Source organism: Leptidea sinapis, chromosome 45 (genome assembly GCF_905404315.1).
Source record: "Leptidea sinapis chromosome 45, ilLepSina1.1, whole genome shotgun sequence".
Taxonomy (NCBI): Eukaryota; Metazoa; Arthropoda; class Insecta; order Lepidoptera; family Pieridae; genus Leptidea; species Leptidea sinapis.
In genome coordinates this window covers 2033841-2056277 of record NC_066309.1, presented here as the reverse complement: position 1 = coordinate 2056277, position 22437 = coordinate 2033841, and the positions used below count along the sequence as shown (strand labels likewise).

At 37.7% G+C, this 22437-nt stretch overlaps 1 protein-coding gene across 1 annotated transcript in view; it reads left to right on the top strand.

Annotated features, from left to right (window-relative positions):
* LOC126977460 (zinc finger protein 471-like) overlaps window positions 1–22123 on the top strand; it is a 40257-nt gene extending 18134 nt beyond the window's left edge. The window contains exons 10-17 of the mRNA XM_050826261.1: window positions 1754–1859; window positions 2630–2750; window positions 3991–4149; window positions 5580–5748; window positions 7042–7116; window positions 12899–12982; window positions 14214–14260; window positions 21519–22123. Of these exons, the coding sequence (XP_050682218.1) occupies window positions 1754–1859; window positions 2630–2750; window positions 3991–4149; window positions 5580–5748; window positions 7042–7116; window positions 12899–12982; window positions 14214–14258 (759 nt within the window). The 3' untranslated portion in view covers window positions 14259–14260; window positions 21519–22123. The remainder of the gene's footprint in view (window positions 1–1753; window positions 1860–2629; window positions 2751–3990; window positions 4150–5579; window positions 5749–7041; window positions 7117–12898; window positions 12983–14213; window positions 14261–21518) is intronic.
* The last annotated feature ends 314 nt before the right edge of the window (window positions 22124–22437 follow it).

The window sequence follows — 22437 nt, the reverse complement described above, 5'->3', positions numbered from 1 at the left end:
TCCGTCGAACTATGTGCCCTGCCCACTGCCACTTAAGTTTTGCAATCATTTGACTATGTCGGTAACTTTGGTTCCCCTACAGATCTCCTCATTTCTGATTCGATCTCGCAGGGAAACTCCGAGCATAGCCCACTCCATTGCCCTCTAAGCGACCATGAGCTTTCTCATAAGGCCCATAGTTAGCGACCACGTCGGCGTCATCAGTCATCACTGGCAACACACACTGATTGAAAACCTTCGTCTTAAAACACTGTGGTATTTGGGATGAGAAGATTTACGGAGCTTCCCGAACGCTGCCCATCCGAGTTGGATTCGACGACTTACCTTCTTAACCTATTTTAATTACTATGTATTTACTGTACGCTTTAAGATGCAATTTTGTAACCCATTTTTTATAACATAGCCTGTAAGTTCCAATCAATTGCAAATTCCTCTATTGAACAATAAATGTCTTAAAACAATTTTATAATTTAACTGCCAAGATACAGAATAATATTATGCCGGCTTCTTCGTCGTAAATCCTATTTATTTGTACAGGTTCAAAAGTAGAAGGCATTTGTCTGGATATAAGAGGGCTTTTGATCGAGTATGGCACAAGACGCTTCATAAAAAACTTTCATCCTATCGGCTTACCAAGAGAATTTGCAATTGGATCACTAGCTTACTCTATGGGTGGCAAGAATAGCCATAAATGGCATATTGCTCTAAACTCTGGCCTGGCTAACTCCAGTATTAACTCAAGCCTTGGACTACGTACAAGCCAGAGCTCGAATTGCTCGAATCTTTTTATTATGCCAATACGGGACGAGACGAGCAGGACCTTCAACTGATGGTAATTGATACGCCCTGCCCATTACAATGCAGTGCCTTTCAGCATTCTTGAAAAACCCAAAATCTTTGAGCGGCACTACAATCGCGCTGGTCATCTTGAGACATGTTAAGTTTCATTTGCCCAGTAATTTCACTAACAATGGCGCCCTTCAGGCCGCAACACAGTAATGCTTACACATTACTGCTTCACGGCAGAAATAGGCGCCGTTGTGGTACCCATCATCTAGCCGGCATCCAGTGCAAAGGAGCCTCCCCCTGGTGATCGATATCGTGGTGAGATCGGATATTTTGTGATCGCTTGGCGCAGAGACGTCGATTCATTGTGTCTTTTTTCGCATTTATGATGAGTAATATTCGCATATTCTGTTTAACGTCATGTTTTCTCCCGAATTTCAACATTTCCCCAAGCAACAAACTGATATATTAACTCACCATTACAATCTCGTACGGGTCATCTGTTGTTATATGATCACCGCCGCCCACACTGTCGTTCAATATTCAAATTAAAATATATTTATTCAAAATTTAGATATGGAATCACACATCACTTCGAAAACTCCCACCCATTCGAAAATTTATGTCTCATACCTGAGAAGAACGGGTGCGAGAAACGCAGGCGGCTTCTTTTTTTTTTATAAAATTTATAATTTGAATAGCCTGACGGTGGTCGCTCCATCCCCAATCTGTGAATTAGGAAAGTCATTTATGTTCATCACTGTTCTTCCACAGTGCGAAACTATAGGACTATGAAATGAACATCCTTGTGAAGAAACATAGTAAATGTACGCACGTCATTGCATCTTTGCATTGCATCTGAAGATGGCTTAAGACATTAATGTGATATTGATATTGATAGATAGTGATATTAAATAAATAGTTAATTGATCTTCTTCATCAGTGTGTAGTGTCGGGTTTGTTTCAGGCACCATTACGTAAGCAGGACGCGTCGCTACCATACCAGTGTCTGTATTGCAACAGGAAGTTCGCGAGGCCTCATGAGAAAGTCAAACATGAAAGGATTCATACGGGTAGGTAGCAGTTTTTAATTCTGTACCCGAACGGTCAAATACCGTTACAATTACTAAGCTCATAATATTTCCTTTAATTTTTTTAATGTAGTATGGTATGGTAGAATAATAGAACAATCGGGCTCAAAACCAAGGAAATACAAAAACGTTACTGGCATTTAAGATACTTTTTTCTAAGCTTTTTTCAGTGTTTCTGTGACAATAAAATTAAAACTATTTTATTTAGGCGACCTCCAACAGTTTCAATAAAAACAAACAAACAACCAGTGGGAGGCTCCTTTGCACAGGATGCCGGCTAGGTTATGGGTACCACAACGGCGCCTATTTCTGCCGTGAAGCAGTAATGTGTAAACATTACTGTGTTTCGGTCTGAAGGGCGCCGTAGCTAGTAAAATTACTGGGCAAATAAGACTTAACATCTTATGTCTCAAGGTGACGAGCGCAATTGTTGTGCCGCTCAGAATCCTGAGTGGCACTACATTATAATGGGCGTATTTCCATCAGCTGAACGTCATGCTCGTCTCGCCTTTTTTCATAAAAAAAAAACTTTCTCTTTGTCCTATCTACTTCAGCGATTGTTTTAATTTTAACTTAGTTTTAGTCATGATCCAGACTAATTCTACCCATGTCATATATTGTCGAAATATACCGAAGCAGAAGCAGGAATTGGCAGCATATATAATTGTAGTCAACCTCCCACCATAAAGACTGACAACGCATTTGTTGACCACTCGTGTTTTCCATGAGCACCCAGTGTTTGATTGTTCCAGGAGAGAAGCCGCACTCGTGTGAGATCTGCGGGAAGTCATTCCGTGTGGCGTATTGTCTCACGCTACACATGCGCACACATACCGGCGCCCGACCCTACCACTGCCCGCATTGCCCCAAGAAGTAAGTATTTATTACATTTTTGAAGAAAATACCTATGCACTGAGAGTAGAATCGACTCCATTCGACTAAAGAGTAGTAAAGATTTGTAGTTGTAATGATTATAGATTGCCAAATGGGCTTCGAAGAAGATTATAGATAGATAGAAGGTCATTAATAGAGCACGGCAATACTTCAAGCCGGCCCACATTCTAGCGCTCTACAAAGCGCAGGAAAGGTCTGGCCACACATGGAGTACTGCTGTCATCTCTGGTCTGGTGCACCCTAGTATCCAGTATCAGCTCGATCCATTTGACCGCATGCAACGCAGAGCAGCTTGAATTGTCCGGGACACAATGCTCTGTGAACGGCTGGATCACTTGGCGTTGCATAGAGACATCGGTTCATTGTGTCTTCTACCGCATGTTTGACAGGGAGTGTTTCGAAGAGCTGTTTCACCTGATTCCTGCCCGCGAATTCCACCTTCGCACGACACGCCACAAATTAGGATATCATCCCCACGATCTGGAATACTACGAAGCTGTGGAATGCGCTTCCTTGTGCGGTGTTTCCGGGACGTAACGACATGGGTACCTTCAAAAAAACCGCGTACACCATCCTTAAAGGCCGGCAACGCTCCTGTGATTCCTCTGGTGTTGCAAGAGAATGTGTGCAGCGTTGATCACTTAACACCAGGCACTTGACCCGTACGCTCGATTGTACTTTTTCACGTGTGACACATTTAAATAAAACACTTTTAAAGGATTAAATCGCGTGTTAATAGTAACTATGATTTTTTTACATTCGATTTTTGCGTTAAAATTAAATTTTTATTTAAACTGATAAACTTTATTTATTCATATTGAGGAAACAAATACTTTTTAAATTAATACTTTCACCGGTGAAGTTTAAAAATTTACTAAAAACTTTTATTTAAAAGGTAAAACATCAAACAAAGTATGTTTGTTAAATAAAAAAGGTAATGTAAATACAACGTAAATTAAGAAATGACTAAGATGTATAAGAAATATATTTTCTAGCTTCTACATAATATAAATAATCGATGATGGTAACAATTGATAAATTTTGTACGAGGCATACAGCTTTCAAAAGGTTGGTCTGACACCATCTACATCTCAAAATTGTTGTTAATATATCATTTCTTTGTGGTTAATTTTATTATATTATTGTATACTTTGTACAAATTGTTACATTGCTTGTTAAGACACGATAATAGTTTTATAATTATATAACAATTTTTCAGGTTCAAGGCGCACAGCGTGTTGAACCATCATTTGTTGACGCATTCGGACGTTCGTGCGTACAAGTGTCCGTTCTGTCCCAAGTCGTTCAAGACATCGGTACAGCTCGCCGGACACAAGAACTCTCACACCAAACCCTTCTCCTGTCAGACATGCAACAGGTAACCCTGCGCTTGGGATTTTTTTTAAATTGACATTAGACAAATGTCAATCACTCGCTTCTAGCCATAAATCTAGGCTGCACTAATCTATACATATAAATAAAATTGGAGTGTCTGTTTGTAATAATGAAATAACTGTTTTTTACTACATGCATATTTATATATATACGGTACATACACCCAAATAACTTTTTTTACAATTTTTGTCTGTCTGTCTGTCTGTTTATTCCGGTTAATCTCTGAAATGGCTGGACCTATTTCGACGGGACTTTTATTGGTAGGTAGCTGGTGTAATAAGGAGTAACTTAGGCTACGTTTATTTTAGAAAAATAAAGTAATGTTGCAATGTCCAAGAAATGGTCTAACTCTAAAAATAATTTATATGGCAAAACAATGTTTGCCGGGTCAGCTAGTATGCACGATTGTTAATATAACTACAACATAGGCTCTCAACGTGGGCGATAACGCCCCCTTGTGGGCGTTTGAGACTTTCAGGGGGGCAGTAGAAGACCCAGAGAAAATTAGGGGGCATTGAGATGGCGCAGATGGGGCGTGGGTAGATCAAAAATATAGTCTAAAAAGGCAAAAAAATACACGAAAATACTCTAGAAAAAAATATATTCTCAAAGTAAGCGGTGAGCAAAATAAGGTTGAGAAACTATGAATTATAACTTAACCAATAGGTATGCCTTTCGTACAGTCAGTAAACGCTACGGAGAACACACCGCCGGTAATGAGTGTCTGACATTCTTGTTGCAGAAAAAACTTGAATTATAATGTATTACAGTAGTGCAGTCACTACTGTGAATTCGAGCACATTAAGGAGGCTAGAGGATAGAAGTGAAATACAATGAAAATATTACTAAGATATAAGAATATATTTCCTTGTCTGTCTGTCGTACGAAAATAATAATGTCATTGTAGATAACATATCGCTTCAAAGTAATTTTGCCAACTCAGACGAGTAATAGACTTATGTTTTTAATTTTACCATGTCAAGCATAGTCGAAGCAAGAGAGTAGATTGATCGAGCAAATTTGGCACGAATACAAAGTGTTGATGCGAATTAAAGAAGACTGCCTACTTCCTTGTTCGTTTTTTAAAAAGGGAACGCTTGATATGAGCAAAACGTTCACCTAATAGTAAGCGTTACGCTCAGCCTTCTCTCAGCATACCCGTCACTCAGGATCTTTGAAACACAAAATCACAATTAGATTGAAATAGACGTTAAGCTTTGGTAGCCCACTCTACAGCGCTCTTTAAACCGATACAGAAATATTGATTACTCTACTCTAAAAGGCCTCGCTGTCCATCAATCCATCTCCTTTTCAATACCTTTTCACTGGTAGGTATGGTCCTTCGAGCCGGATTGCTATACGACACAACTTATTCTAGACATTATGTGAATGTGACTGTGTGTCTTTCCGCAGACCGTTCGCATCGTTGTACGCGGTCCGCGTGCATATGGAGGTGCACACGCGGCAGAACAACCTCAAGTTTGCGTGTGGCCTGTGCGGTGCCAGCTATGCGCGTGCCTTCGCGCTCAGCGACCATCTGAAGCAGGCTCACGGGGACGCGCCGGGCGATAATGACATAACAGTAGAATAACTTTTTTATAATAATATTGACGCATAAAGCACCCTCCCATCTGAAGTCAAGCTGCAGTTGCACGACCGTTATTTATGGGATTATTAGAATAAAGGGGCGTACGTGCCAATTAATGGTAAGTGATGAACTCTCTCTTGCATCCCGGAGTATTCTCAGGAACATTGCCAAATAATTCTACCTCCATACTACAATGTCACATGCTCAACTGCCATCCTGAATTCGGTGATTCTCAGCCAAGCCCGCGCTTTAGGTACGGAAACACACCTACGGGAGCATGGAATCTAATCATTGGTATTTTCTTTTCTTTGTCGCAGTAATAAATTTCTCAAACGTAAAAGTCAAAAAAACAAAGGTAACATTTTAAAATATATACTACACCTATAGTTATAAAATTAGGCAAAGTAAGTAGGTTATTCTTTCTTCTGTCATCGTGCAAGTTGTTACATGGTTTAGCTTTGTCATATTGATCCTCGATTTTCCAGCTACAAGTTATAAGGTAAGTAGCGCGAAAATGGTGCCTGCTCTCTTATTTGCGTGCCTCAGCCCTGAGTACTTAAATAGGTACTCAATAGTATGTACGAGTACATCGCAATATACGAATACTAATTATCGATGTGTTATGAATCCAACCCAACTGAGTACGGTATAAAATTTATCTTAGTTGCGGGCATTTAGAATAGCTAATTTTTAAAGGTATAACTAAGTGAAGCTTCTGTTACTACTCTTAATACTCTCTTACTCTTTATTTTGTGGTTAAAGTCAGACCCAGTAATGTGCGCAGCTAAAATATTTTAATAGCTCGGTTAGAGTTTCGCCATTTGTTTCCGAAGCGGTAGTAGTGTCTAGTATATTAGAAATGACATCAAAAAGAATTCTAAACGAATCAATTTTGAGAAAATAAATGCCTTTTTATGCCTTTTATTAAAACAAAACTGTTCGCGAAAAAAAGTGAGTTCTTCCTTGTGTGTGTGTGCTTCCTTCTTAAAGTACGGCAATATATTATTTTACTGTTACGGAATCTGTAACAGAAGCTGTGTTAAACGATTGTAATTGTTTAAACGATTTACTTATGACCTAAAAAGGCTTCACATTATGTAATAGTATCCTCATTTATAAATAGTAGTATATATGTCATTGCACCGCGTTAGTGTAATTGTATCAAAATAAAAATGGCTATTTTATAGAATAGACAAAATATCATCAATCGAACCCTATACGTAGGTATAAACGATTATATATTAAGAGAAAGTGAGTCTGGTTCCTTATAATTTTTTTTGTTTTCAGTCAAAAGAAAAATGGATAATAAAAGACGAAGAAATGATCGAAGAGACTGATCTCAGTAATGATTTATCACAAGATGTGAGTACGTAATTAGAAATAGAATTAATTATAAGTATGTACGGCTTTGTTTGGAAGAGTAGCCACAACTTTCTTGCCAGTTCTTTTCGGTAGCCAGTTTATTAGTTGGGTGTATCTTCTCAAAGGTCCCCTTTTAATAAGAGCCGATATATATAAAATGACGTACTCGTTTGAACCACATCAGTCTTGAAGCTCATGAAATTTACATGACTAAAAAATAATGACTATACAATAAATACCAACCAAGAACTGTTTTTTGGCTATTAGTCTGTACCAATCAGAGACGGACTCATAAACTAATGACAAGTAAAATTGTCAAAATATCATTGCCTTACAATATCACTAGAGTCAGTGGCGTGCATTGGTATTCTAGCAAGGTAAGCACTGTACTTGGTTTTGAAATCTACATACTGGAGTTGTTTGTGTTTAGTATGTAGTTTCCGTACCATATGGTCAACCTAATATTTTATTTTGTGTCACTCGAGGAACAAGCATACCTTAACTGCTTTCTTATTATATCTCAATAGCCTAACCATGCGTGTTCATTTAACAAAAAAATTTGTTATTAAAATTCTAAGATTACACATATTTTCATTTTTACCGCCATCTATCGGTAAACACCCATACTGCAATCATTAGTGTCAAACCTAAAATTTCATGCGTTTATGATAATATTTATTCCTTTAATTATTATTGAAAACTCTAAATAAAGTAATATTTTTTTGAAACGTTTGTGGCTTCGAAAAAGAACTTTAAACTCAAATCACAGAGGACCTTTGTATAAAGACTCAAATTATATAATTTTTTTGAACTTACGACCTCAAAATAGCACAGCGCTGTCGGCTTCATAGTTCATATTATAATTTTAATACTATCCTTTAGCTTTTCTAGATAATATTATTATACCTACTTGATATATATATAAATTCACTTATCGCTTCTTTTGCCCGTTTTTTCGGGCTGTAACTTGTTTTGATTACAATAACATTAGTTATGGGCTGGTCGAACGGTAATTTTTCACCTACACAAATATCTCAAAAATGCTTGAACATTACTCTTAAAAGTACTGGTCTATTAAAAGAAAACCCAATACCTATTTTAAACACAAATCACACATCAACTTTTTATCACAGTAAAACTTAACACGGGTCACGGATGACGGAATGAACTATAATAAAAATAAATTATTAATCAATGAATATACCTATTTACTCTAATGATACTCACGAAGACAAAAAACTGAAATAGTCATTAACTCCTAATATGGAGGGAGTGAGACAGATGTGGGGTAATCGGTTTATCTCGCTACAAATCGTAAGTAGGCATGCCTACCTAGTCGCCCATACATTGCTGAATATCGTTTAACAGTGACCAATACTTTTCTAAATAAGATCTATGAAATACTCGTTGCGTCGCATAGGCATTTTTGGGACTGCCTACCGTACGAATGTAGTATGTATCTAGCGTAAGGAAATATTGAATGAGTCGGTGTTCAATACAAGTTTGGTTATAGTATAACGGAAGCAAATTAAACGTAATCAACTTTATTATTTAATATTTTATTTTTATTATATATTGAGTATTTATTTAATACTTTCATAACTAGGTAGGCAATGCCTAAAGGCATATATGAAATGCACGTCCCTGACTAGAGTGTGACTTAACTTGGGCAAGTCCTGTCTGGCGCGTCCATGTCGCGGGGGTGGGCATCTTACACTTCAGCAAGCCGGAGTGTGTAGATGGCGGAGTTCAGCAGGGACCCAGTACTGCGGGGTATAACGCAGAACCCGTGCCCAGGGTTACGGGTGAAGACCTCAACGGTGGTGAATGCGGAGACAACAGTTGTCGGTACGGACTAACCAGCGGAGGAGGCAAGCTACAGGGGCGTAGAACCTGGATCCTGATGGAGGGCAGCGGTAACCATCAGTACCGAAGTGAAGCGAAAGAACCATATGTTCTGAACCGGTTCACTCTTGGATTAGTATAGCCACTGAGGCTATAGTACCGCGATGTAGAAAGTAACGGGAACCTACTACATTATTTATCCCATGAGAGTTGCAATGATGAGTATGTTTAAAGACAGAGTAAGACCGCCTGGCAACCCGCGTAGCGACCGGCGCCCTGAGTTTTCCGGGGCTGAGGGTGTGAAATGGGTTACCGGCCTGATGGCCGGTAACCCATTTCCTGCCTGGCACCCTGGCACCCAGGCACCCTGGTTGCCTGCATCCATCAGGATGCAGGCAACCAGGCATCCTATGGAAGAAATGCTACTGGAAGAAGAAGAAAGAATATTAATTTAAGAAACGATCTTCGCATAGGTACATGGAACGTTCGAGGGCTTCTTGAAGATGGAAAGCTTCATATTCTGGAACAAGAACTTGAGCGATGCAAACTCACTATCACGGGAATCAGTGAGATACATTGGAAAGGTAGCGGCCACTTTGACTCAGAGAAACATACCATCTATTTCTCCGGCAACGATAAAAGTAGCTTTTCGGGTGTGGCTATTGCGATCCCTAAATTATGTAAAAATTCGGTGCTTGGATATCACCCAATTAATGATAGAATTATTTCCATTAAACTTAGCGCATCACCGACCCCATTCAACATAATTCAAGTCTATGCTCCTACAAGTTCTGCCAAAGATGAAGAAGTAGAAGACTTCTATTGTCAACTTGAGTCTTCAATAGCTAAGATCCCCAAAAGAGAGCTATTAATCATCATTGGGGACTTTAACGCCAAGGTGGGAAACACCACAATGAATACGGGCATACGACATATTGTTGGGAACTATGGCCATGGTGTTCGTAACCCAAGGGGTGAACGACTCATAGAGTTTGCAGCCGATAACAACATGGCCATAGCAAACACGATGTTCAAACACCATCCTAGACGCCTATATACCTGGACCTCCCCTGATGGCAACCACCGCAATCAGATAGATTACATATTAGTGAGAACCAGATGGAAAAGTTCAATTGCCAATACACATACCCTTCCCGGTGCTGATTGTCATTCCGACCATCAACTGCTCATTGGGAACCTGCGATTGAAATTGCAAAGAGCAAGACAAATTAAAATGGCTAGAAGAATGGAGGTGAAAGATCGAAAGTCACTAACCACCTCGATACAGAACAGACATGCCGCATGGAGAGCAGGTATCGGAAACAATGACTCTTAACTACTTGTGGATCTCGGCAAAAACATATATTGTGGAGGCGATTGCTGAGTCACAACCGAAAACAGTCTTACCAAAACGACAACATTGGATGACGGAAGAAACCTGGCATTTGGTTGAAGAGCGCCGAAAACTTAAAGCCAGTGGTGCTAGCATTACGAAGCTAAATGCCAAGTCAGCTATCATACAAGCTGCTTGCCGACGTGACCGCAATAACCATCTGAGTAAGATATGTCATGAACTGGAACAGCACTCCGACAAATATCAAACCAAAGATCTGCATGATAAGGTGCGATACATAACACGCCAATTTAAACCTAAGACGTGGGCTGTTGAGGACTCCGCTGGGAATACGGTTACGGAGATAAAGGATATCGTGAATGTGTGGAAGGAATATTGTCAATCATTATTTTCCAATAATTTGGTACTAAGCTTCACATGTTCTCCCCACAACATACTTGACCGTGAACCCGACATCATGCGGGATGAAGTACGAGCAGCAATTACAGACCTCAAATGCAATAAAGCCATAGGTTGTGATGAGATCCCAATAGAAGTCCTCAAAGCGATGGGAGAACCTGGAGTTGATATTTTATATACCATCTGCTGTAAAATATGGGAGACTGGAATATGGCCTGACGATTGGTCAAAATCCATTTTCATTCCACTGCACAAAAAAGGGTCCACCAAGAAATGCATCAACTACCGACTCATATCCTTGATATCTCATGCAAGTAAGGTGATGCTCCACATAATTAATACAAGGCTGTTGGCCTACCTCTCAAGGCAGATTGCACCCGAGCAAGCCGGATTTGTTAAGGGAAGAGGCACTCGGGAACAAATTCTTATACTGCGTCAGATTATTGAGAAGGCCAGAGAATTCAATACAACCCTTTACATCTGCTTTGTGGACTTTCGCAAAGCATTTGACACGGTCATATGGACACACCTTTGGAAGATACTTGCGGAAATGGGTGTACCATCCCATTTAATAGTTCTATTGAGAAGGTTGTATGAGCACGGTACTGCAGCGGTACGAGTGGATGATACCCTTTCAAGCGAATTCAAGACTGAGGCCGGTGTACGACAAAGATGCATCTTATCGCCATTACTCTTTAACATCTACACAGAGTATATTATGCGCATTGTCTTGGAAGATTGGAACAAAGGAATATCTGTTGGGGGACGCGTGATAAATAACCTCAGATACGCTGATGATACTACCCTTCTCGCACAGACTAGAGAAGATATGGAAAATTTTCTAAACCGTCTAGAAAGTACCAGTCTCCAATTCGGACTTATTATTAACCGAGACAAGACGAAGGTGATGATAGTAGACCGGGCCGAACAAATTGGAACCAACGTACCCTATGTAGCCAACTGTGAAGTGGTTCAGACCTATATTTATCTTGGTTCTACTATATCAAGTACTGGAGGATGTGGCGACGAGATCAGACGACGGTGCGCCATCACCAGGTCTGCAGTGGAACAACTGGGAAAGATTTGGAGGGACAGGAGGATTACCAAGAAGACTAAAGTCAGATTGATGAAATGCCTTGTGTTTCCAATCTTTCTCTATGGAGCCGAAACTTGGTCTCTGAGACTGCAGGACCGCTGTAAAATCGATGCATTAGAGATGTGGTGCTGGAGACGCCTCCTAAAGATCCCGTGGACGGCATTTCGCACCAATGTATCCATCCTCAAAGAGCTTCGTATTAAAGACAGACTATCGTCAATTGTGCAACTAAGAATACTGAAGTTCTTTGGTCACGTCTCTAGAAATGAGAACTCGATGGAGAGACTGGTAGTTCAGGGCCAGGTGGAAGGCAAGAGAGCACGCGGTCGATCGCCAACCCGCTGGATAGACGCCATCACAAAGGCTACTGAGTCCACCATAGTCCAGTGTACTCGCAACGCCTCTAACCGTCAGAAATGGAAGCACATCGCCAGGAGATCTACCCTCAGAAAGGATGTTGACCCACCGAACACTCCACCATGTACCTCGTCAGCGCAACCACGACCACTCTGACAAGAGTGTCCGACTAAGAAGAAGACTAGAGTGTTAAAATCAGGCCGTTAAATTGTAAGAAATGAAGTCGATTGAAAATCTACCGTTTAATAAAAAAAAAACCCGCTTAAGTATCACTTTTTCAAGAATCAGGCCTTCATCATATCATCATATAATTATTAAAACGTATGTTTCTGTGTATAATGCTACCAAATCATAATCATAATTGTTGCTTCGAGGCATTTACACAACACAATTATTATCATAGATTTTGTTGCCGGCTTAGATTATCGGTACCACAACGGCGCCTTTTTCCGTGAAACAGGTATGTGTAAACATTACTGTGTTTCAGTCTGAAGGGCGCCGTAGCTTGTGAAATTACTGGGCAAATGAGACTCATGTCTCATGGTGACTAGCACAGTAGTAGTGGAAGAATTTTTGGGTTTTTCAATAATCCTGAGCGGCACTGCATTGTAATGGGCAGGGCGTATTAACAACAGCTGAACGTCCTGCTCGTCTTGTCCCTTATTTTCATAATAAAAAGTGTATAAGACTATATTTCCGCTGGCCAAATTACACAATTAAATATTTTTTAGTCAAACATCAAAGAAGAATGGCAGCAACAGGACAGGGTCAGTGTGGAGGAAATGGATGTATTAAGAGATGATTTGCATCAGAACGTAAGTAATATATTATAAATTAATTATTACTTATTATTTAATCGTTTAACTTCTGTTTTACGGTAATATTTTAATGAAGCACGATTCGATTTTTTTTTCTTTATATATTTAGGGGCTTTTATATGTATGTACATGTCAGTCCTATTATATTCTGAGTACATTAACACTAACACAAAAGAAAAACAATATTCTTTACTTAACTATCTAAAAAAATAAAGAAAAGCAAGATAAACAGTCTTCAACAAATAAGACTTAGGGATTCAAACAGACTTATCAGGCATCCTTTGACGCAGGACGGGCAAATATATTTACAAACATGCCCGTATCAAATCTGTTGAAACCCATAAGTCCTACAATTTTGACACTACTAGACTCAAATCGGACACATTCATTTAATAAGTGTTCAACATCCTCAATTGGACATAATTCCAGAAAAACGTTCCAAACCATAATCATGTTGAAATTGATTTAAGAACACAAAACTGGTCACGTGATTCAAATAATATTTATTCAACTTTAAACACGAATTCCTTAAAATGTGATGTTTGTGGCTTGGAACGTTTTTCAGAAAATACGTCCAATTATTCCACATGAATCACATAGAGGTGACTCCGTAATTTTCATAAAAAATTTAAACTTATTCAAGGGCTACGATTCGATTTTGGTTTCGGCAAGTTCAGGAATCTAGCTTCGGCACTAGTTTGGGGACCACATAATTACCAAACCTTTGGCTATACGGAAAATGAAAAAGTTTCGGTTCCAGATTCTTTAGTTGCAGATAACTAAAGAAAAAGCATGGTCCCGGGTTCGATCCTCGGTAGGTGCAAACGTTAATATAACATCAGATGTATTTATGTGTGTTTTTGTATGTATTTATTGTAATACACAATAGATACATACAAAAATTTTATTTGGGTGAAAGTGTGTAAGTGATTACTATTTTTACTATTCGAAATAACTTTAAAGTTGAAGAATTACTTAACACTTTCAGCAGCCTCCAATAATTGTGTGTCTAGTAATATAAACACATATATATAGTGATACGCCCTGCCCACTACGATCTAGTGCCACCCAGGACTTGAGAAATAGTAAAGATAATTTGTAGTTTTGGAAGTTTCAAGAGGTATTTACGCACATTTTAAAAGCATCCATGTCATATCCTGCTGGAAACACCGCAGGTTAACGTTCGTTCCGAAGTTCGTTAGTTTATATCGCTCCTCTTTTGTTTCAGATAAATGAAATAGAAATCAAGCCACACGAACTTATCATATCATAGGTGTAAGTGTATTTATATTGTGAATATTTGTATAACATTAACACATCTAAGTCTCTCAGTAATCACGACCATCATGTTCACGAAGGATCCTTACACAAACAATGAATTCAAGTTCTGAAGGTTGATGCGTACAATATACGACAATTTATATTTATACAGTTGATTCTTTATTACTTTTTATGAAATACTTTATATTATTTAAACATGATTCGTATATTGGATGGAGCACCTTACAATTTGTTATGTATATTACAGCCATTGTAAATGACTCTTGATTGAAAAGAGTGGCCGTTGAGTTTCTTGTATGTTCTTCACACGAGCTTAAAATTTTTCCGAACATGTTATGGTAAATTGAGTAATATAAAAGAAATATTTATAGTGATTCAGAAGCGCTTAGTTTAAGTCTAACCCCCTTATTCATAATAGTCTGCTAACTTAAAGCATTGCTAATTCTCACTCTGTCTTCTTCTATTGATCTAAGTCAGAATGAGAAAAAACACTCCTTAGCGGCTGTTTAATGCTATCGGACCATTATGAATGAGAGGGTAATTGAATAAAGTTTATTTGAATTTGACTTTACCGGACTTTCACATGAATTTTATGGCGTATATTGCATCTCGCTCTATCTGCTTTTAATTTGCCATACTTGCGTCTATGCATCGTATGTATAGTATCGCTGTCACTCGCGATACAGTTTCACAATGCAGCCCACTGACCTGTATAAATACCACTGGGCAGGCTGTTCCATGTGTTTGACAGCAAATTTATTGTGCCTATTTGAAGCGCCATTCGCGAGCATCAAGAGAACTAATTTTGAAGTATAATACAAATGCTACGAGATAAACTTACAATACTCTGAAGTATTTTTGTATTTTGAATTAGTTTCGGTCGTTTTCAGTGTTTTTTTATACTTCGGGAATCAACGTAATAAAGTACACAATTCTTATATAGTTTATTTTGTAAATACATACAACATACGAATATCAAACACGCACAAAAGCACTTTGACACCAGTGGTAAATAGTAGAAGGTCAGTGATGCAACCGCATTTTAGTGGTGCCGCTGGGAGGGAAACGACATTTGTAGGGTTCCGTAGCCAAATGGCAAAAAAACGGAACCCTTATAGATTCATCATGTCTGTCTGTCTGTCCGTCCGTATGCCACTATTTACCGACACTATAAGATCTATACTGTTGAAACTTGGTAAGTAGATTATTAGTACGTAGGTAAGTAGATATTCTGTGCACCGCATTAAGATTTTCACAAAAAAAAAATTGAAAAAAAAAAACAATGTTTGGCTGTTCCCCATGCTTAGAACTGAAACTGAAAAATTTTTTTTCATCACACCCATAAGTGTAGGGTAAAAGTGGGATAGATGCCCCACTTTTTGTAAGCTGACTATAACTTTTTTTTAAAGCACTATTCGAGTGAGTCAACTATATGTAACAACTATAGTCCTTATACTTACTATCTACTCATATCATTATTCAATGCATACCGTAGATTTGTAGATATTCGGCTGTTAAAAAAACTTATTGTTTGAGGATAGACGCCACTGTATGGGGTAGTTGCCCCTGGCAAAATTTCGACATGAGTATAGATGCCCTACTATGGGATAGATGCCTCCGTAATAAAAAAAAATTCGTAGAAAATTAAATAAAATGTTAATTTGCTTTCTTGGTTGCAATAATATATTATAAGGTTTTCTTATCCAAATATACCGTAAAACTGAAGTAAATGGCACTTTTATAGGAACAAATGGCTCAGTCTTTCAATCATTCTTTGGGTAAACTTAGCAACTTAACAACGTCTATTAAAAATTATTTAAAACTTTACAGAACTAAATTTAGGAATAATAAAACTTAAAACAAATCCGTCCCTTAAGACTTCTTTGGGAAAAAACAAAGCTTCCTTCTTAAAAAAAAATAACAGTAATCAAAATTTTTAAGTAATCAACAAATATAGAGATACTGTTTACTTTGGCCAGGTTACTTCTTCTGTGAATTCACTTTGGCCAGGTTAACTTTCAGAGCTGCAAGCTTCTTGTGTCCACATCTATTACAGTAATCGCCATATAGCGTGCAAACTTCGTGTAACCAGAGTTTACACATCAGGCACTGAATCCAGTCCGCCGTGGACTTGGTACTTGCATAGTCATCGAAACATTCTCTGCATTGAGTATTTTCTTTCAGATTCAGTCTGGTCAGAATCTGATTCATCGAACTCTTGTTCACTTTCAGAGCTAAACCTCGGTCTTTTCTTTTTAGGAACTTATTTTTGGTTGTTTTTTCTAGGTTTGTCTGGTGTTTGCTTCTTAGCTTTACGTTTCAACTTAGCTTTCTTAGAGTTAATATGTTCTTCTGAATTTAAAACGGCAGCACCTTGCTTGCCTCTTTTGTATAATGGAACAGGAATTTTCGGGATAGGTGAACATTCGTTAAGATATTTACTTGGAGTTATGACTTCTACACCTTCAGGCTCCCTATTGATAGTTGACGACGATGGACCAGGCTGGGGCTCAACATAATATGAATTCACATCAGCATTAGCGTCGAGTTCCTTTGCCACTGGTTGGTCTTGAGAAAGGTTTCCTTCATCTAGATTTTGAAAGCTGTTATCAGAGATAGCAAAGTAGCTGTCGGGAATAGCAGAAGGATTGTACGGGAAAATACCACATGCACGAAACCCATTCACAGCATTAGAAGAGGTAGCAGCGCGAGCCCATGCGTTACCTATTAATTTTCCAGCAATGTATCGATTTATTTTTCGATCTTTGTGACTCAACATCCAGTTTTTAGTTTCTGAAGCGAAGTAAGTTTTGAAAGGTTTAAAAAAACTCCGGTCAAACGGTTGTAAAGCCTGTGTAGTGTGACTTGGCAAACAGAACAATACGATGTCATTTTCTTGTGCTAATTCTAGTAAATCAATAGCAGTAGTGTGAGATGAAGATGAGAACCTTACCCTGTGGTTTTATTGGCACGAACTGTTCTTTCAGCCACTTTTGAAAGAGTTCTGAGTTGACGTAGGCAGATCTTTTGTTCATGTACACTTTGGCTCCGGTCGGAAGACTCTCTTGGAACTCTGGTCTTTTATTGACCCCCTTGATAATGACCACTGGAGGAACATAGTTGCCAACAGCGTTACAGCAAGCTATAATTGACATTGTCTCACCTTTTTCGCTAGAAGTGATGGAATTTACTACTTTGGCACCTTTAGTAGCAATCACTTTACCAGGATTATTGTTCATTTGAACTCCAGTTTCGTCAATATTATAAATTCGATCAGGTTTATCGATCAAATCATTTTCAGTTAGTACTTTTAGCAACAATTCAAACATTTTGTTTACTTCATCTCGATTTAATCCTTGAGCCCTTGCAATAGACAAACCTTCTGCCTGGCGAATACTGAGTTCTGGGTGTCGTTCAAGAAATGATTTGAGCCAGTGCTGACCAGCCATACGTGTCTCTTTGTTAAAAGAATTTTCCAAACCCAGTTTCTCGGCAAATTCAAAAGCGAGTCTTCTTACATCGTGTTGTGGGAAATCCTGCCTTTTCTAATTTTTGTATGTGCGCTACGAGACGTTTCTCGTTGTCAAAGTCCAGTGTGGGATGTTTTCCTGAAAAAGAAGAAATTAATAGGTATAGAAAAAAAACTGAGGATTCAAAAAGGACAAGTATGAAAAAACAAACTAAGAAGACAGTGCCTAAATTGAATTTGATTAGGGCAATAAATTCCTCTATTACTTACCCAAAGTAAGTTTTTCACAGTTTTTTTAGCATATCGCCTCCTCAAGTTTAGAGATGGAATACCATAACGACGAGATATTTCATTTACACCGACTTGGCCTTTATCCATTTCCTCAAAAGCTTTGCAAAGGGCTTCTTCAGACCAAGCAGCACGAACGGGTGCCCCTATTTTCCTTTTATATTTTCGCGGCATTTTGTCTAAAATAAAAAATGAAATTAGGTGATACGCTGCATTATTTTTAACAAGTACAGTGAAGTACGACATGTAAAGGTATAAACTGCTCATAAATAAACTGGAAAGTCAATTTTCCTACTAAGTTGCATATTAACTAGATAGGTACGTTATTTAAAAAAATCTTACCTATAGCCTTAGTACCTGTGAATAAGTCATAGAGGATATATGCCTCTAAGGGCGTCTATACTCAGTCAATAGTGAGGCCTCTATCCTTTTTAGTAGGGATAGACGCCCCAGCAAATAAATAAAAATACTTAAATAATTTCGTAATTTTATAAACACACCATAAATATAAATGATACATACTATTTAAATAACAATACACACTTAAAACTTACCTTCGAAAACGAAAGTTCTGAACACGTCAAAATGTCACTGTCACAAGAATCATGCAAGCGCGATAAAATTTTGCAATGTTTTTTTAACTCAAGCGGCGACACGTGCAGTCCTGTCGAAGCGCGTGCGCGGACTGAGCTGTGGGGGCGAGATCTGTCCGAGGAACTTGGTACTAGAGCGTGAACTTGGTTTTAAATTCGCTTTTTTTAAGGTGCGGCATCTATACCACTTTTACCCTAGGGTATCTATGAATAGGTCTTCAAAAATGATATTGAGGATTCTTATATTATTATTTTTTATAAACTGAATAGCTTGCGCAAGAGACACTTCCAAAGTGGTAAAATGGGTGTGGTCCCCCCTGTAACTTCTAAAATAAGAGAATGATAAAACTAAAACAAATCTATTATGTACATACAAGTTTCTACCGAAAACTGGATTGGACGAGGTTGTTTTTTTCAATACGTCATAAATCGTTACAACGATTACAACTACCAGAACTTTTATACTGTGTTACCTGCTGCTACGGAACCCTTTATGGGCGAGTCTTACTCGCGCTTGGCCGCTTTTTTGTCTTGGACAAAATATTGCGGTGAAACAAATTTGAGGTTATCCTGAATTGTATCTAATCCATAATAGAATCCAAATAAATAATTCAAAGTAGCGTATCGATTTTTTACATCAGTCTGTTCTTGATTATTTTGTAAAACCATATTTCTCCCCCTTCTAAGTGATTAAGATGCAAAGGAGTAATATACTTTTCTTTTAGATAAGAAACAAACCATTCTTTCTCAGATGAAATTTTGCACTCCCATATGTTGGACATGTGAAATTTTTATTTATTTATTTAGATGGTTACACCAACAACACATCATTATACAATTAAAAAAAAATTAGCAAGTACACAAGGGATAGTAGAGTTCGACATGTCTTTACAGGTGTAAACAACATTTACAATAGTATGAAAAGAATAACAAAGTTGAACAATTAAACATAATAAAATTAAAGAAATGAAGAGTTAAACAAAAATGATGATAAAGAATGACTTAAATACATTTCTATTATAAAGAAAAAGATTTTAAAATATATAACTATACAATAATTTACTTTTACTATTTAACTTACATAACTAAGATGTTAATATTTTAATGCAGTCGGTTCTAAATTTATTGATATTAACCATAATATGAAAAATATCTATATTACCATTTTTGTCTGTGATATCGTTATATGGCGAAATTATAATTTTTCTTTTCCGTTTTGGATGCAGTTTGGATATAGCGGTAGGCAGCTTGCATGTGAAATAATTGTTTTTATATTAGTAGCGACATTCACAGAAAGGCCAGACAAACAACAAAATATACTGTCTATTATTAATCAAAGGCCTAAATTGTAAAGGTCATGAAGCAGGGAGAATTTCGGTCATTGTACTTAATCGTTCTCTTTAATGTTTGTGACGGCGACGTGGGGCGAGTCGCACCCCCTTTCTAAAATATGGTCGAGGAGGCGATGGCTGGTTCATGTATCATGATTGTGAACGGGCTCTAGACCTGAAAGTTAAATTATGTAGGTATAGTATATATAATTAACAATTATAATATCTTCATAATGTTGATATTGTATTGTCAAAACACCTTAATTAATTAAAAAAATTGTGTATTGATGCGTCTAATGTACTCAATAGCTCTTGTGATTTTTTTTTATTAATTAACATTTATTTCTTTTTCTTGTAAGTCATTACGTTTTAGGGTTTTTGTTGCATGACATTACATAGATTGCAACTAAAATAATTTGTATGTGAAATTGTTTCAAACAATTTATTTTGTTTGCTTTCTTTTTATTTTTGTTTATGATTGAATTACCTTAATCACCTGACACGACCTAATTATTTTTTAATAGTCCCATTGCAAATGTGTCCCGTATTATAAAAATACCAGATTTACGCATAAAATAAAACGAGATGACAGTTGGAAACGATAAAGTAACAATCTGACGGGCGCGTGCGTAGCTAGTCGCAACTTGCAAAGTTTTGTGGTACGAGGGACACAGCTGTTGCCAAGCGCCGCTGGTCGCTTGTATTTAATTTGATTCATTAGAATTATGTGGATCGTGTTTGTATATAGTTAAGATTTTGTTATTTATACATAATATGATATTTTTTAAAACGCTTAATAAATGATTCTATATCAATATATCATTGATAATTGCACTTTTGGATTTGTAAGTTCAGATTAGTCATTTTTAATATGATCGAGGTTAATTTTCTGTACTGCTTAAGATATCAATTAATTAATATTTGATCCCAACAACCTCACTATGCAACACACATGTTATGAATAGAGCGAATTTTTAAAAAGATTTATTTGACATTTAAGGCATTCAAACCACTGACCTCTACTATAAACCACGGACTGGCGGCTGTCAAAGCGCTTTTGTGCCTGTTTGATATTCGCCATATTGGCGCTGTTGGCCATGTAGCGAGAGTCTGCGGTACTAAAACTAGTGATGACAACCTCAGCAAACATCAATAGATGGTCCGAAACTATTTACAACAAAATAATGTACTTTATAACGTTGATTCTTGAAGTATAAAACACGGAAAACGAACGAAATAATTCAAAAATACTTCAGAGTATTGTACGTTCCTTCGCAGACATTTGTATTATACGTCAAAATTAGTTGTCTGGACGCTCGCGAGTGGTGCTTCAAATAAGCACAAAAAATTGCTATCAAACATATGGAATATCCAGTCCAGTGGTATTTATACAGGCGAACGGACTTTCAAGAAAAAGTCTGTCTTCCTGTGCTAATATGCTCGTATTTTTATAAAATAACTTCCTTGGACTAGGTGCGAATTCCAATCGATCTTATTTTTGTATTAAAACTTTTAAATAATAAGATTCACTGTCTTCAATTTCTGAATAAAATTAACTTTGGTGTCCCCAGTAGGTATCCCCGGAAGCAAATTGTTCCGCTAGTTCCACCACTTTGAAGATGTATGTTTGGAGCGAACCCTCCTATTACTAGGCTGTGCTGTGATGATAAACATGTATAGTGATTACATCGATATTAATCTTACTTCTCTCCATACAGTTCGTAAATTATTTATATGTAAGTTTATCGAATAAAATGTAGTCATAATTATATTTCTTAGTTGTATACAATAATAATTTAATATCCATGTATATGTAACCATTAATACTTAAGCATATTTGTTTTTTCAACTAATATTTACATTGTGAAAATTATAGAAGCATGTGGTAGATACCTGTAGTTGTTTGTTACATTATGTAAAATATTTTCAATTTTTAATACAAAGGAATGTTGGTATTTGTAAATAAATAAATAAATAAATCATTCCACGGGAGAACCAACAGTTGCCAACATACCCTGAGCAAAGCTGGATTCTAGATTATAAAGTAATAATAGTGACCGAAATTCTTAGTGCTTACGCTGTCATACGAATAAAATTATTGTAATATATCCCGTGGTGATTAGGTTGTTAAGGTTTGTAATCGAATAGTGTTTGATATTGTTCATAGATGTCGCCCTAAGCCGCCCTGCGTCATCTGCCGCGTCAAACCATCGCGGCGATGACGCGACTCTTTAATGGCATCCTGCGCTCGGGGTACTTTCCAAATATCTGGAAGGAAGGCCTCGTCATTATGATCCCGAAGCCGGGGAAAGACACCGCACTAGCACATAGCTACCGGCCCATCACTCTTCTGGCGACCCAGTCTAAGATATTCGAATCTCTCCTGCTGTCACTCCTAAGACCCTACATAGAGCTTAGGGAAGAACAGTTTGGATTCCGCGCTGAACACAGCACCACGCTCCAGCTGTCCAGGGTACTGCACACCCTCAC